Source organism: Hypomesus nipponensis, chromosome 4 (genome assembly GCF_054491055.1).
Source record: "Hypomesus nipponensis isolate SF chromosome 4, ASM5449105v1, whole genome shotgun sequence".
Classification (NCBI taxonomy): Eukaryota; Metazoa; Chordata; class Actinopteri; order Osmeriformes; family Osmeridae; genus Hypomesus; species Hypomesus nipponensis.
In genome coordinates this window covers 7,542,508-7,558,652 of record NC_140364.1, presented here as the reverse complement: position 1 = coordinate 7,558,652, position 16,145 = coordinate 7,542,508, and the positions used below count along the sequence as shown (strand labels likewise).

At 49.9% G+C, this 16,145-nt stretch overlaps 1 protein-coding gene across 1 annotated transcript in view; it reads left to right on the top strand.

Annotated features, from left to right (window-relative positions):
• The window catches only part of LOC146295277 (retinoic acid receptor beta-like), a 35,815-nt gene extending 19,684 nt beyond the window's left edge, over positions 1-16,131 (top strand). Inside the window, exons 4-8 of the mRNA XM_084696094.1 lie at positions 2,689-2,849; positions 8,408-8,584; positions 10,920-11,124; positions 12,263-12,421; positions 12,620-16,131. Of these exons, the coding sequence (XP_084552220.1) occupies positions 2,689-2,849; positions 8,408-8,584; positions 10,920-11,124; positions 12,263-12,421; positions 12,620-12,891 (974 nt within the window). The 3' untranslated portion in view covers positions 12,892-16,131. The remainder of the gene's footprint in view (positions 1-2,688; positions 2,850-8,407; positions 8,585-10,919; positions 11,125-12,262; positions 12,422-12,619) is intronic.
• Positions 16,132-16,145: the final 14 nt, after the last annotated feature.

Sequence of the window (16,145 nt, the reverse complement as noted above, 5' to 3'; positions counted from 1 at the left end):
TCATTTAGATGTGTCTGCTGGCAGTGACACTCATTTTCTTGGAGTGCAGGGGTAATTGATCGCCCCGGGGGCGTGTGGCCGTCACGTCCCTCTCTTCCTAAATCATGTCCCTCGGCTCACTAGCCTCCTGAGCCACCACCCACCACCCAGCCTTCTATCCAGCTAGCCAGGCACAGTGTGTACCCCATCCTGACAGGTGACCCCCCCCCCTCACCATCTGTGTGTATTTGTGTTTGTTGTTTCTTTAGTGTGTGTTTTATCTGTCTCTGTGTGTGTGTACAAGCCAAGGGGATCCGTCACAGTTTCCAGCTTAGCCCCTACACCGTGATCACCGGCCTTTACCGCTGACGCCAGTGACCCATGTCCTCCAGCAGCTCTTCCCTCCCAGCGAGCCCAGGAGAGGCTCGACGGAGGCCTGCTCTCCCAGCCCGAGGAGCTCCGCTTAGCCAGGCCTCCTCCCCCCCAGCCTGGCCAGCACTGGGCCATGCACTGTTCACATGGAAGGTGAACCCAAAGCTCCACATTTATCTGTGGCCCTGCGGGATCCCAAAACAAGGCTCATGCGTCCTTGTGTGTTATTTTTCTCTATGGTTATCTTCTCAAACGAGGTCCACACAGGCCAAAACAGATGGCGTCCTCAAGAGATGTAAGTGGTTCGCATGCCCCTCAGTCCCCCCCAGAGGGCCCGGAGCGGTCGTCCTTCAGTAGTTTACTGGCTCCGACGTGAATCCCTCAGCGACCTTCTGCTGTGTCTCAGACCTCGGCGCGGCAGCCTGGGCTTACGGAAGACAAGCACAAATAGAGCACAGCCATCAGCCCTGGCCTGTGTCTCATACCCTCATACAGGAACAGCACACACCCACACACACACCCACAGCGCCCTGCGAACGATTCATCTGTGCCTCTTCCTGTGCTGTTAGTGTCGTGGTTCCTCCGTGTTTTCAGGGTTGCCGCTCCGTAAGCGCTTGTGTCGGCGGTGCTTCCACCGCCTCCTTTAAAGAGGTCAGAGTTGACGTGCACTGTGCCGTTGCAGCCCCTCCCTGACAGTGCAATCCCTCCCACCGCTCGGGTCCTGGCGGAGTCATTAGTTGAATCACTATCATCGGGGCTTCGTTTAAATGACCTTACGCACGGATCACGGTGAAAGGCTCTCATTCAGGGTCGGTTATCTACACGGGATCCACATACAGGCCTGACACATCTAGGTCAAGATACAATATGGATTGTTTAATCGCCTGAGTGGTGATGTCACCGCCCTTCCACGGTGACACTAATCCACGCAGAGGTACCCCAGCCCCACCCTGCCAACCAAAACACACGCCTTCCTCGCCTTCCGTAGAGGCCCTTATCCACCTAGCCATTAGGGTGATTGAGTTGACAGTTGTGGGGGATTAAATGCTTATAAAGGGTACTGACAGAACAGTGGACAGGATTCACAGACTGTGGAGCCATATGCAGAGACCATAAACTCCTGGTGGCACACCTCGGCTAAGTCCTCATGGGCTTGTTGTGGTCTAGGAAGTCTGTGCACATTGTCAGTGGTATTGTATGTGTATTGTGTTTATTTATACAGTTTGACCTTCTCAGGCTTTATATGGGACGAGGTTATCCAAACGGGATTATCCCGGTTGTGCCTTCAAAGGCCTACTCCAGAGGCATCACACCCTTTTATAAAGTTCTTACATTTTTCCTATTCTGTATCTAGGCCAGTGCTTATAAAAGCGCTCATGAATATATTTCTCTATACGTAGTTTTATTTCATCTTCTTTTAAGGTTCTGCACGCCAGCTTTGTTCTGTGAATATGAAAGGGTTGCTCGTTGTAAACTAGGGCAGAGGAAGATGCGCGTGTTGTCTTGTGTACCCAGGCTGCGAGGAACTCCCTTGGGGGTTCGTGGCACAGTCAGCGGCCCCCAGACCTGGATCTGACGGGGGTGACTGGGGCTGATCACAGGCCGTCGATGTAGCGATGGCACTCTGTCAGTTCCGGAGCCCAAAGAACCCGGTTACCCTCTGCCCGTCTCTGAAGCCCCCGGGAGGAGAGTTCCTCTGAGAGGGGTTTCTGTGGAGTACCAGAGGACTTTTGGGTCTTTGGTTGTGCCCTGACCCATACCTCAGTGCTTCGGGCTGTCCCACCAAGGAATGTCTGCTGTGTGTGTTTGTCTGGGGCTGAATGTGTCCTTGGTTCTTTCATTCGCAGGTAGGAGATGAACATGTTTCGGAAGAGCAAAGTTAAAGTGTTTGTTGGCCTTCTGATGGTTACAGGTCCCCCCACTTTCTAACAAGGACTAAAAAATAATACCTGTATTTTTTCTGCCTTTAGTTGAGTTCTGATGTATCATTTGTCTGACCTGTTTGAACTGAGGATGTTTTAACATGGCCTTCATGTGAATAGATTTGAATATATATGAGTATCTCATTATGTGAATCCTATTGAATAGACATTTAATAGACAGAGGCACTCAAGGTATCATTGACAATGTACTTGAAGGGCAACTCAGTGAAAGTTTGCAGACCACACAAGTGAAAGCCAGTCTAAATTGTTCCAATGGCTGTCTGCAAACACTGATATTAGCCCTGACATGAGACCAGTCCGTGTATCCATGTGTCAAGAGATGGGTTTTTCCTTGAGAATTCAGAGACATCGTTGACACATAACACCCTTCTTTCATCTTCTCTTCGTCCCCCAGCCGTTCGGAACGACAGAAACAAGAAGAAGAAGGAGAGCCCCAAGGCGGAGCTGGCCGACAGCTACGAGATGACAGCCGAGCTGGAGACCATCATAGAGAAGATCCGCAAGGCTCACCAGGAGACCTTTCCTTCTCTCTGTCAGCTGGGCAAATACACCACGGTGAGACCTCAGCCATGGAACACACGCACGCAAACACATGCATCTGTACACGCACCAAGCAGGTACATGCCCACACATGTACCCAACCCACGTACATGCTAACACTCGACACGACAGATTCCCCTGTAGTAATACACACCGTGGACACTAAATGCTTTGTATGCAGGGATTCAGTTAATGAGCTTCAGACCTGATCGAGGTATTGGCGTACGATCACGTGGAAGTCTCCTGATACCTGATCTGACCACTCAACCCAACTCAACAACCTCCGTTTGACCCCTCTGACCCCTCTGACGGCAGAATGTGTATTTGTTGGATTCCTGCCCGCTAAAGTAACTCTGACTGGAGACTGCACAGATAATCAATGTCATCTACTGTATTCCAAATCCCCCCCTAATACAGGTGGGGCACTCCATTATGAGACCACCTCGCAGCAAATCCTCAATATCGAACTCCACGTTTTCACTCCTTTACACCCCCATTCATGTGAAAACTGAAATCAGACATCCTAGCAAGCTGATCTGAACCATCCGTATTTGAAACGGTGCCCCCACAAGCGTTCAAGCCGTTCTTAGCACTGAGCTACTCCCCGAACCACCTACAGCGTGAACCTCGACGGGCCACTGAATCAAACAGAGTCCCGATGCGCAGCATGTCCACCATGAGGAGACAGACTCAGACAATCTGCTAAAGATCACACTCTGGGCTGGCTCCGTTTGTTTACGCCTGCGTCTCACATGTTGCCACACGCTAAGGAGAAGCGACATGAGAGGGGGCGACTGCGGGTGGGAGAGCCAAGACATCAAACATGAACCCCGGGGAAGTGTCAGCGCCCGGCTGGGTGTGCCTTCACAGGAGCGCGGGCCATCATCACGCCAGCCCCAGAGACTCCTCCCATCCTGCCGCCTCGGCGAAGTGGGATCCTTGCAGGCTGATCCACCCAGCTTGCGTCATGATCTGCTTCCGCCGCTGCATCGGTATCAAAGGCGGGGGGGTTGGCGTTGACGGGTGCCGGGGCTTAGTTGATTACTGTAAACGCCTGTCACTCTGAAGACTTTGTCCTCCTTCCCTTTTCAGCAAGCGTCATAGTTGATTTGGAAATGGACCCCCCCTCCAGCCCTAAGACAAGACTGCTGTCCTTTACCCCCTCACCATCCTCCCCTGCTCTTTCCGCCTGGTCGGGCGCCTGCTACCAGTCAGGCAGGGTGCACGCAGGGCTGTTTCTCCGCCGTGGGATGGCCTCAGATCAGGTTGTCAACTGTGAGGTCTCCGCAGAACAGAACACCTACAGTGAGACAGCCTCAAACCAAGTGTTCTACAGGGCCACAGCCTCAGACAAGGCCTGGCTCCTCTGACTGACGCCTCTCGACATTCATATGGTCGAGCTGCTTTCCCGGGCTGACCTTGGTATCAGTGGGCAGGATGGAGGCAGGACATGTAGCTGTAACAGCTTTCCTGTGCTTGGAGGGGTCCTTGACGATGTGAAAGATCGACGAAAAAACATGAGCGAAAAGTCTCTGGAGCAAATACCTGTGTCTGACATGTACTTGCCCACGGCAGGATAGACTGACATGGAGATAGACTGCCATGCTGCATAACTTTGCTGGGCAGTGTTTTGGGAGGCTTTGACAGGTAAATAGTCAGGAAATGGAGTGTGATTGACAGCTCGATAGCAGGTGGAGATAGCGGAGCTTGCGATTGACAGGTAGGCAAGGCAGACTTTTGTTTTTAGACTGACTTGCATATAGATAGCGCTCAACGTGAGGTAGCAGTGATTGACACAAAGAGTCTATTGTCGGGAATACTTTGGAGCATGGGCGGGGAGATGTGTGTTAGTAATGATGTGGTACACACACACACACACACACACTCCACTACCCTCCCCTTGTCTGCTGGATTAAACAAGTCTCATGACGGATGTCAGGCATGTAGCCTTTGCAAGGGCTGTGTGCGGTTTTAAACAGTCCAACTGTGTAAATAAGGAAACGTTCCTTTTTTTTAGCTGTGATTTTCACAGTTATTTGCTCAGTTCATTTATTTCAAGATAGATAGCCAGATTGTAGTGAAATTGAAGCGAAGCTAAATCGAGGTAGTAAACATTTGCTCAATTCTAGGGGGGGTTTATCGTGTGTTCAGATAACAACATCTCCTTTTTGAATTTGATGTGAGCAACAAACAGCTCGTCTCACCTCGCCACCATCTCACCCGTCAGACCCTCATTTCAACTAATAGAGCCTTTGAGTTGGAGATCGTAACCAAGAGGAAATATATTTGCACAAAGGAAGCCCCAGTCCTGACAGGAGCCAATGTGTGCTAGCAGCTAGACTGTAGTCCCCCCCTGATAAAGCCTTAATCTGGATCAGTGGTAATTATGCTTGCTCACCGACTGTGAGAAGTTCCTCATTATTACAAGCAATTGGTTCCTGACTTGCCTTTTGAGTCCTCCGCACAGGAAACACAAGAGGAGCGCACTCGCCCCTAGATTAGGTTAAAGCTCCAATTATGCGGTGAAATATTCAAATCCTAGTCTGCAGTGATTTAGGAGTTCATTGCTGGGTGAGGGGAGATAGGCGGGTGAGTGAGAGGGCTTAGTTTGACAATGAATAACGCTTCATTGACAGTGATGATGATGAAGAACGACCCCGGCAGTTTAAAAGACAAAATATAACATAAGGGATTTGTGGCCCTCGCCTCAAGGAGGTGTCTGCTGTGTGGATGAGCCGCTGGATATTAGCCATATTAGAGCCATACTCTGCTGTCATCATTCCTCACAGGTAGCTTACTGGTGTGTTTGTTTTCTCTCTCTCTCTCTATCTCTATCTCTCTCTCTTTCTCTGCATGTCCACACACCCAGCCATAGCACCCTGGTGATGAACTAAGCTGCTCTCGTTTCTACATTGGCAGCTTATTTTATAATGTTGCAACTTGTCTAATTTGTTTGGATAAATGCTCTTAAATGAAATTAGAATTCCCCGGCCACTTCCTTGTTTCACTCTATTGAATTATGGGACTCGGGTAATTGACTGAGATTGGAAGGTGGGGGTGGTAGGATGGGGGAGGGAGGGAGGGATAACAGTGAAACGTCCCCCTCCCTCCCTCCTTCCCTGCCTCCTCCTCTCTCCTTCCCTCCCTCTGCCCAGGGGAGACACAAGACGAGTGACTTTAATATCACAGCCCCTCAACGCACGCACACACCCCCCCCTCCCCCTCTCCCCCTCCCCCTCCCCCCTCCGTCGCCACCTCTCCCCCATCACAGGAGGCGTCTGTCAGGAGAATGTGCGTCCGCAGCGGCGCAGTGGCTGCTGCTGCTCGTTGCCAGTGATTTAAGCTCGGCCCTAATGCGCCTCTCACTTAACCCCAGATCATATTTAGTGATCTCTCGCTCCGCGTCTCTGTCTATCTTCCTATCTCTGTCTCTCTCTCTCTGTACTTCTCTCTCTCTCTCGGCCAGACAATGGATTGTTTTCTCCAGTGTCCAGGCTCCCTGCTAACGGCTAACCGCTGGCGCTAACAGCCCCAGGGGATGGATGCTGCGCGGAGCACAATGGGCCGTCTATATGGGCGGCCATTACAATGAGCTGTGTTGTGCTTGAGGGAGATGCTCTCTTCAAGCTCTTCAGACTATAAAGAGCCGGTGACCGGGTGAATATGTCTCTGTTTGTCTGACTGGAGACAGTCAGCTGGAGAGATGGCAGGGCTCACATCCAGGAATTTGTATTTGTCAGACGTCAAAGGAAAAAGCTGTGTCTCCGTGTTCTTTGACCTGCAGCTGACGGTGTCCCGGTTTGGGGACAGAACAGAGAAACATAGTTCAGCCTGCGTTGTCCTGTGGCCCTCGTCACCATTAAGGCCCTGTTTAGCAGAGGCAATCCAGTACAAACAGTATAAAAGGAAACCAAACGCATGCAAACGCATACATATTTATTTCTGTTCCCCCATTGGGGCTAACAAGAGTAGCATGTCTTACCACAGCCTGCGTGTGATTGCCTGTGTGCATGTGTTATGGAGGGAAGGAGAGAGAGACTGGGAGAGAGAGAGAAAGTGATAAAGAGAGAGTAATAGACAGAGGGAGAGAGCGAGGAATGGACAGAGGAAGAGAGAGAGAGAGAGTACGTGTGTGCCCTTGCTATGAACACATGGGGAGGCCCAGTCAGCCTGAACAGATGGGCCATTTCATGTAAACTAACGGAAAACAAACAAACGCTCATCAGCTGCTCCATCCACAGGCTTGCTGAGCAGACAGCCCCAGATCCAGCGCACCATGAGTCACATAGGCCCTGCATAATGGAGCCACTTCCCCATATGATGCTTCCTCGCTCCCGCTCTCTCTTTTCCTCTCTCCCATTGCCTCTTTTGTCTTCCCTCCCTCCCTCCCTCCCTCCCTCTTTCTCTGCCCGACTGAATCTCTCGCTTATCTCTAACGCCAAGCCTCTCTCATCTCTCATTCCCACATTCTGTCCATCCTCCCCTGGTTCCACAGATCTGCTCAGGGTTTTTTCATCTCGTCTGCTGAGTTTGGACTTTCCCTGGCCTTCTAATGCCGCTCTCTTTCACCAAAGACAAACTGCTGATGATGGTGGCCTGAAGAATAACTGTGAATATTAATACAGTATTTAGAGATGATCTGACTGTCAATACGTGGGAGAGACATAAATCCTCACAGAATGTAAAGCGGGAGTTGCTGTCACGTCCGGGCGGCAGAACTTCTGGAGTCTTTTGAACAACTTTATAACAAGGGCATGGAGAAAGATGTTTACCCACCCACATCTCACCTCTCCTGAGACAGGCACTGTGGTATTTTTGGGCCCGTTGAGCCCTCTCTTTCTCTCAACTTCTTTCTCTCTCTCTCTCTCTCTCTCTCTCTCTCTCTCTCTCTCTCTCTCTCTCTCTCTCTCTCTCTCTCTCTCTCTCTCTCTCTCTCTCTCTCTCTCTCTCTCTCTCTCTCTCTCTCTCTCTCTCTCTCTCTCTCTCTCTCTCTCTCTCTCTCTCTCTCTCTCTCTCTCTCTCTCTCTCTCTCTCTCTCTCTCTCTCTCCTCCCTCCTCTCTTTCAATCATATATCTCTCCCCTCTCTCTGTTTATGTCTCGCTCTCATGCCCCCCCCCCTCTCTCCCTCCATCTCTTCCTGTCTGAGTTTGCATAGGGTCTGGCCCATACAGATAGTTTGGCTCTTTTTAATGGTGCCTTTCACTTCAAAGCCCGCAGCGCTACCTGTCACAACTCCAGTGCTGATTCCTATCATGGCGGAGACATCCCACTCAAAATCACTCATTACTGCAGCCAGCCCCAGCCTCACAGCCTCTTCTGCTGTGCTGTGCTCAGTGTATTTACACTAACTATTTCCACAGTGCTCCCCAGCTGCAGTCTTCTGGAGCTGGTATTCTTTATATAAGTTTGACACATATGGAGCAGGGAGATGGGGGAGTGTGTGGGTGAGGGGGGATCATTAGCAGCTCTCAGTGTCTGATGCCATCACCCGCCCCTTCGCCTAACATAATCTCTCTCCCCTCTCTGTCTGTGTGTGCGAATGCATGCGTGTGTGTGTGTGCGTGTGTTACAGAACTCGAGTGCAGACCACCGCGTGCGGCTGGACCTGGGCCTCTGGGACAAGTTCAGTGAGCTGGCCACCAAGTGCATTATCAAAATCGTGGAGTTTGCCAAACGAGTGCCTGGCTTCACCGGTCTGACCATCGCTGACCAGATCACGCTGCTCAAAGCTGCTTGCCTGGACATTCTGGTGGGTGAACAACACTTGAGCACAATTATCTCTGTTGTGAATTACATGTAATTCAGTCGTCCGTCATGTTTAGTGTGTTCGAATCTCTTTTAAATGCATTTGGGCGCTTCAGCAGTTAGACAGTCAATAAGCTCAAACCTGATGGGAATTGGCTTCACCTCAGATCCACCTCTCTTGGATCTTATTGGACGTCTCTCTCAGCCAGCCAATGGGAGATCGGGTCAATTGATCCCTGCGGTCGATCCTTGTGTAGATTAATTGATCTTTACGTAGCCATCTGTGAACAGATCACTGACTCTGGGACATTTCTCAGCTTTTAACTTGGTTTGGGATGGACTGAGCATAGTTCTTCTTGTTTCTGTATATTTTCTGTCTGAAACAGTGTGTGTTTTGTTGGAGCAGGCAGTACAGTAGTTAATGAACTGCCGGCAGCTGAGCGTCTGTTTGTTTGTTTGTATGTTTGGGTGTTGTTGAGGAGCGACTTACTAATGTTGTCCCGGTAATGAGACGGAAAAGAGAAGCGGCTGTTTCTCTTCCTCCACCCTCCCTCCTTTCCTACCTCCCCCTCTCCCCATGCCCACCATCTCTCTCCCTGCTTCTCTCTTCCCCATCTCCTCTCTCTCTCTCTCTCTAACGCTCTCTCTAACTCTCTCTCTCTAACTCTCTCTCTCTAACTCTCTCTCTCTAACTCTCTCTCTCTCTCTCTCTCTCTATCTCTGGGATCTCATGTATGCAGAGCTGAAGCAAAGTTTCCAGACCCAGGAGAGGCATGATTTGATTAGCCCTTCTCAGGGAGGGAGGGAGGGAGGGAGGGAGGGAGGGAGGGAGGGAGGGAGGGAGGGAGGGAGGGAGGGAGGGAGGGAGGGAGGGAGGGAGGGAGGGAGGGAGGGAGGGAGGGAGGGAGGGAGGGAGGGAGGGAGGGAGGGAGGGAGGGAGGGAGGGAGGGAGGGAGGGAGGGAGGGAGGGAGGGACGGAGGGACGGACGGAGGGAGGGACGGACGGACACCGAGAGGGAGGGAGGGACGGAGGGACGGACGGACGGACGGACACACACCGAGAGAGACAGAGAGAGGGGTGGAGCAGGACCAGGATTGACTCCACCTCCATGGGCGATCCCCCCCAGTGCCCTGTCTCAAGCCCACATCATGTGCACTTATCTCCTGCTGCACTCCTCATAGCTGGGGCCCCCAGCACTCTGGCTGACCTGAGAAGGCCCTTCCCTTATCTTGTTTTGTGTCCTATCTCTTTCTTTCTCTCTCTGTCTCTGTCTCTCTGTCTCTGTCTCTCTCTGTCTCTCTCTCTCTATCTATCTCTCTCTCTCTCTCTTTCTCTCTCTGTGTCTGTCTCTCTCTCTCTCTCTCTCTCTCTCTCTATATATATATATATATATATATATATATATATAATCTCCCTCTCTTCTCTCTCTCACTCTCCCCTTCCTTTCTTGTCCCTCTCTCCGTTTCGAGGTATTTGTTTTGAGCTGCTGTGGTTTTGGGCTTTGTCCTCTGATGGTATTACTTTCCGGACTTATTAAAGCACGCAGGCCTGGATGACAAAGCTATGTATCAGAGAAAACAGGGCCTGTTATTATCTCTCTTTGCGTGTGTGTGCATGTATGTGTGTGCTTGGACCAAAATATAGGTTTGCTCTATGATTAGATATGGGGATTTGCTGTAATAGTAGTTGTATTTGTAGTGCTGATGTGGTATTGTCAAAAGTGACAAGCCTCTGGAATTGAACTCTCGGAAGCACCAAGGTGAGAAGTTGAAGACCTGCAGAGATGACTCTGACAGACACACACTGACAGAATTCTATAGTGAAGGGCATGGCTGGCCTATTGTGCTGCGGAGCTGGATTTAAGTTGTGAGAGGGAGGATCAAACGTGTGTATGTGTGTGTGCTAATGTGCTGTTGTGTGTGTGTGTGCGTGTGTGTGTGTGTGTGCGTGTGCAATGCCGGGCCTGGCCAGCCGGTGTGAGTCACCGCCAACAGTCATGTATTATTCTGTTTCATGTTGCGGACGCGCCTGCCACTCACTGTCAGCGCCAGCCCACTCAACCGGCTTCAAAGAGCGCTATAGGCATCACATCCACCAGTCTGCCTCTTCATTAGACTGTCTGTTTCTCCTTCTCACAGACACAAACTAGGAAACAAGTGATAACTCAAAGGTGACTTAGACCTGTACCAGTGGGCAGCACTTCTCTTCAAACTTCCTCCACAGGTTGTTTTGTGTTTCCGGATCCAGATTTGACAGTTGCAGCGTCAACTTTTGTCTTCCATTTCCCTTCCGGAAAACGACCCACTCTCTCCTCCTCGTCCTTGCTCCCACCTCGCAGATCCTGCGCATCTGCACGCGCTACACCCCGGACCAGGACACCATGACCTTCTCAGACGGGCTGACCCTCAACCGGACCCAGATGCACAACGCCGGCTTCGGCCCCCTCACAGACCTGGTGTTCACCTTCGCCAACCAGCTGCTGCCCATCGAGATGGACGACACGGAGACAGGCCTCCTCAGTGCCATCTGTCTCATCTCCGGAGGTGGGCACTGGGGGGCACTTTGCGCGGGGGGGGGGGGGGGGGGGGTTGTGTGTGTGTGTGTGTGGGGGGGGGGTAAAGAGAATAGAAGTAGTAGTTACAATAGATGTTTTGGAACAGCTGTGCCTGACAGTGAATATGAAGGGCAGTCTGATGGTTCACTTCAACACTTCGAGCTTTAAATGTACTCACACACACGACAATCATGATTTTATTATACACACAGGGCTTATAGTAATACAGTCTTAAACAAGTGTCTACCAAGGAGCTGTTCAGTAAATAAGGACTTGTAAGAAAGGCAGATAAGAACCATTGTGAAACCAGGAGGGAGGAGTCTGGATTCCGGTCAAACTAAGGTCACTCTCTATGAGACACGATTATATACAGGGAGCTGACAAGGTGTGTGTGAGACATGATCTGTGTGTGAGAAGGGGTGTGAGATGTGGTGTGTTTGAGATGTGGTGTGTGTGTGTCTGTCTGTGTGTGTGTGTCTTAGCGTCCCTGCCTGTAAAAGTACGTTGTTTTCCTGCTCCTCTCACAGGAAATGAATCTTTTTTTTCCCTTCTTCTTCTGAATGTTTCTCAAGGATACCCAAAGGCATAAGCAACTCATCAGAGCCTGTGCAGATTATTATAGCTCCCCCCCCCCCACACACACCACCACCTCCATTCCTCTGTCTCTACGAGGTGTGTCACTGGTGCATCAGGGCTAAGTTTCCATTCCGAGGCGTGAATCCCCAGAGCCTTGCCAAATATGACATGCTCTTGCGTAATCCAGGAGAGCGTGGCTCTGTGACTCCCCCTGGAATCCCACTCTGTGGCTGGGAGGAGCCAGGGTCTGCAACAGCATGAGCTGATGAGTTGTACAGACACATCAATGTACACACGTGCACACACCCACACGTATGTGCACATGCGCGCACACACAGTGCCACCCTTTGGCCACGAGAGGCACTTCAGGCGTCAGGAATGAAACGACCCAGGTTATCAATAATAACGTGCTTGACTTTGTTTTCGTTTCTAACCAGCTCGCGTTCACAGTAAAAAAAACAATCCTGCAGGTATGATATAGTTGTATAACAGTTTCTGATGATTTCTTCTATGATGTGTGTGTGTGTGTGTGTGTGTGTGTGTGGCTTCAGACCGACAGGACTTGGAGGAGCCCTCCAAGGTGGACCAGCTGCAGGAGCCTCTGCTGGAGGCCCTGAAGATCTACGTGAGGAAGAGGAGGCCCAGCAAGCCCCACATGTTCCCCAAGACCCTCATGAAGATCACCGACCTCCGCAGCATCAGCGCTAAAGGTAGCCCGCCTGCAGTCTCTCTGCACACATGCACATACATGAACACGCACCTCCCTACCTACACAGACAGTACATGTGGACCCAGTAATGCGTAAGAACGACCCTCAAGCTGACCGCGGTCAACTGGACCCTTGAGAGTATTGCGACTTGGTACCTACAGTAGATAAGACGCGTGGTTTTCCATGTGCGCTCTGGCAGGTGCGGAGCGTGTCATCTCGCTGAAGATGGAGATCCCAGGCTCCATGCCGCCGCTCATCCAGGAGATGCTGGAGAACTCCGAGGGCCAGGACGGCCAGAGCGGCGGCAGCCCCGAGGACGGCGAGGCCAGCCCCGACAAGGACAGCCCCAAGGAGGAGGCGGACGAGGAGGACAAGGAGGACAAGGCGGACAAGTGTCCCAAGCCCTCCCCGGAGTCACCTGGGTCATCCGACAGCGAGGAGGCCACAGCCACCCCTAGTGAGGAACCCTAGGGACCCCCCTCCCCCCCTCCAGGGGCCTCCCAGACTCTCTGACATTCCTTTGCACAGAAAAGAAAGAGGGTAGACAGCCGGTAAAGGTGGACCCTCCTCTCCCTCTCTCCCTGTACCCTGAACCTCGGCAACTCACCTTTGCTTACTCTTACGTTATCCTCTCCCTCTTTCTCTTGTTTTCTCTCTCTAAAAAAAAAGACAACACAGAGGCCTAGAAGGACCAGTGCTTTGTGTATAAATCCTGAACTGAGCTCTTCTTGATGTTGTGTCTCTGGGACTGGGGTGTGGCGGGTTTGACCCTTACGGCCACCTGTACAGTGATACTCCTCAGGTCTATGTAAATGACTACCTGCATGATCGGACTCGGGAGTTTGATAAGTGGATTTAATCTCTCTCATTCTTTCAATCTTTCATATCGTTGGCATACATTGTACATACCATTGTATGGTTAGACCTCTTTTTTTATGATGAATTTTGTGGTGCTTTTTTCCATTGTCTTAAATATTATCGTTTGAGGCGATACATTGAGGTTTCAAGAGGGGCAATTGGAAGTCCTTTACAAACTGTTATATAGAATGTTCTTGCATATAGACCGTATGGAAGTCTAATATTTTCTATATGTTCCTATATTTAAATCTTTTTTGTTTTTGTCTTTTATATATCTCTTCTGTTCATGTTTGTACATGAATGAGTCTACATTCACACAGTCAGAATGCAAGGCTTCCCTCCTGCATAAGCAGCAGAACCTTCTCTGCTGTTTCCTCAAAGAAGGGAAGCCCAACTGACAGCCATAGATACAACCTTGCAAAACTGAATCTGACCTTTTACAACTGTTCAGGCCTAAATAAACACAACAAAATCCACCTTGCAGAAAATTACATCACCAGATGAAGAATGTTTTAATCCAAAGATTAAACTCGGTGGAGTCAGTTTAGGTGGAAATGACCGTAGCTTGCTCAATGAGGTCTCCTAAGACTGAATTGATGTGGTGAAATGAATTCTGCACTATGTGCTACTTCAATATGCCAGGCAGGTTCAGTCTAATGAAGGTGTATCTGTGGCTGAAAGCTTCTACAAGCAACTGGGTAAAGCAAAGCGCACATGGGCTCTAGGACATACCTTCAGACGGAGCTCTATGTCTAGAACTTCTATCCCTCCTTTACATAAGTGTCTTTTTATTTTTTACGGTTGAACGCGGGACATTGCAATCCTTAATACATATTCATGACCGAACCGCTTTGTCGGGAAGATTGTACACTAATGTTATCTCTCCTAGTAGATTGGGAAAGATCCACTACAAGCAGTGTGATATTTTTTGCCTTGCTTCTCACGACTGACCACAGTGATGCTAAGGAGATTTCTGATATCCCTCCGCCTCTAAGGACAGGGCAGTATGGCAGGCACGTTGCCTCCCCTTAGGAAAGTAGATCCGACTGGGCCCTTTATCTCAGGGAGTCGGGGGACTCCACTTAACGCCTCGCACTGACCACAATGGTCCTCCTGATATTAATGTCATAGAAAAGCTGCTTTTCTCCAGAGACAAAGTCACAGATTATATTTAACACAAAGAGTTTTAAACCCTCAACTAGAAATCTAAATTTTTAGAAACAGGACCTCTTAAGCCTGTTAGTATCCTTTGTGGTTGGAAGACAAGGGCTGTGTTTCAAATGTTGACCAGTGGATCTGCTGTTGGGCACCATGGGGGGAATTCTTATCGTAGCACTTATACTGTAATTGATGAACCTTGTATGCTATTAAGGCTGAGTGATGCCAACGTGGTGATGATTTGAGGTTAAAAAACGTTCTTTTTACATGAAACCTCACACTCTCAGACAAAAGATAAAGCTATAAGCTAGAGCCACAAAATTAACCCACCACAAGGGAAATGAAGGCTACCACACCTCTGGACCCCTAGAGATGGCCCGCTACCTTCTGCTCAAACTTATCTCCATCTCCAACATGGAAATACATATCATAAGGGAAAACACAACCGTTTCAGTTTCTTTTACCATGTTTGAATGTGAAAATGTTCAAGGAATTGCATAGAAGTGATATGCAGTGTTTAAGGACTACATCTTTTGAAGCAGCTTTTTATCTGTAACTCATGACATCTCAAAAAAAAGGAAAAAGCGCTCTCTCTCGCTGTCGCTGTCTACCTGAGAGACTGGGAGTAGAGCTGGAACAGTGTGTCTATGAAGCTGGAAAACCTTCATGGCCAATGAATGTCCACCCCCCCCCCCACTCCGAGTATCCAGCCAGAAGGTCGCCTGGACTCCGAGGGAGAATTGATCCATTCCACGAGAGAAAAACAAAACAAAAAACATGCTGAATTATTACTCAAGGTTTCATTTTATCTTCTGTTGAATGTCGTACCGATGTAACTGTAATATTGACTATCTCGCTGCGGACATGTTGTGCTGTTGCGTTCCGGTCTGCAGCTCCGTGGCAACGCTGCGCCAGCTGGCCCTTCAGAGCGTCATTTCATAGCCACATCCTCCGGCGGTGGAGTGGGCGTCACGCCCGGGCGTCCACTCCACACGGGTCAGGACATGAGGAACCAGCAGGGGCCACAGTCCCCCAGGTGGGGATGACCAGTCATCTCAGGCCCGAGCCCTGGCTTGTCAAGCTCCCCGCTGGGTCATCTCCCACCACAACAGAGCTGCTTTCCCTCTGGCGCCGGGAAGCCAAGACGCTGTCGCCATTCAATCAAACTCAATCAAAATGGCCGCAGTCTGGTTATGGCTAAGCAGAGTGACTCATTGAAACTAGAAGGGCGCAGAATAGGAACGTCAACCTCGGACTTACTATCTCGAAAGCAGCTCTGTTGTAGGATCTGTTCCAAAGGTTTTGTCGGTCAGTAAACATCACAGGATCTCTCTGGTCGCCTTTCTTCACCAGTCTTGGTAAACCTCACCGTCATATGCAGTGTTGTAAAGTTGTTGTGTTATGAGACATGATCAAATATGGTTGAGTTTTTTTTTCTTTTTCTTATTGGACATGGAGGTTGTGGGGCAGTAGGCTCTATGGCAACTACTGTCCCAGAAGCCCCTTCTCTGCCCTGGAGGGAACCGTCCTTAAAGATGGCAGTGAGGCTCTGCGGTTTGAGCTATCCGTTCCATTCTACATTTTCAATATTGTCTTTGTTTGTGCATTAACAATGCTTTTTATGTTCATATAATGTTTAACTTTACCATGAACTGCCCTGGCAAAGTAATAAAAAATATATATTTATTTTAAAATACAAAAGGTGTTGA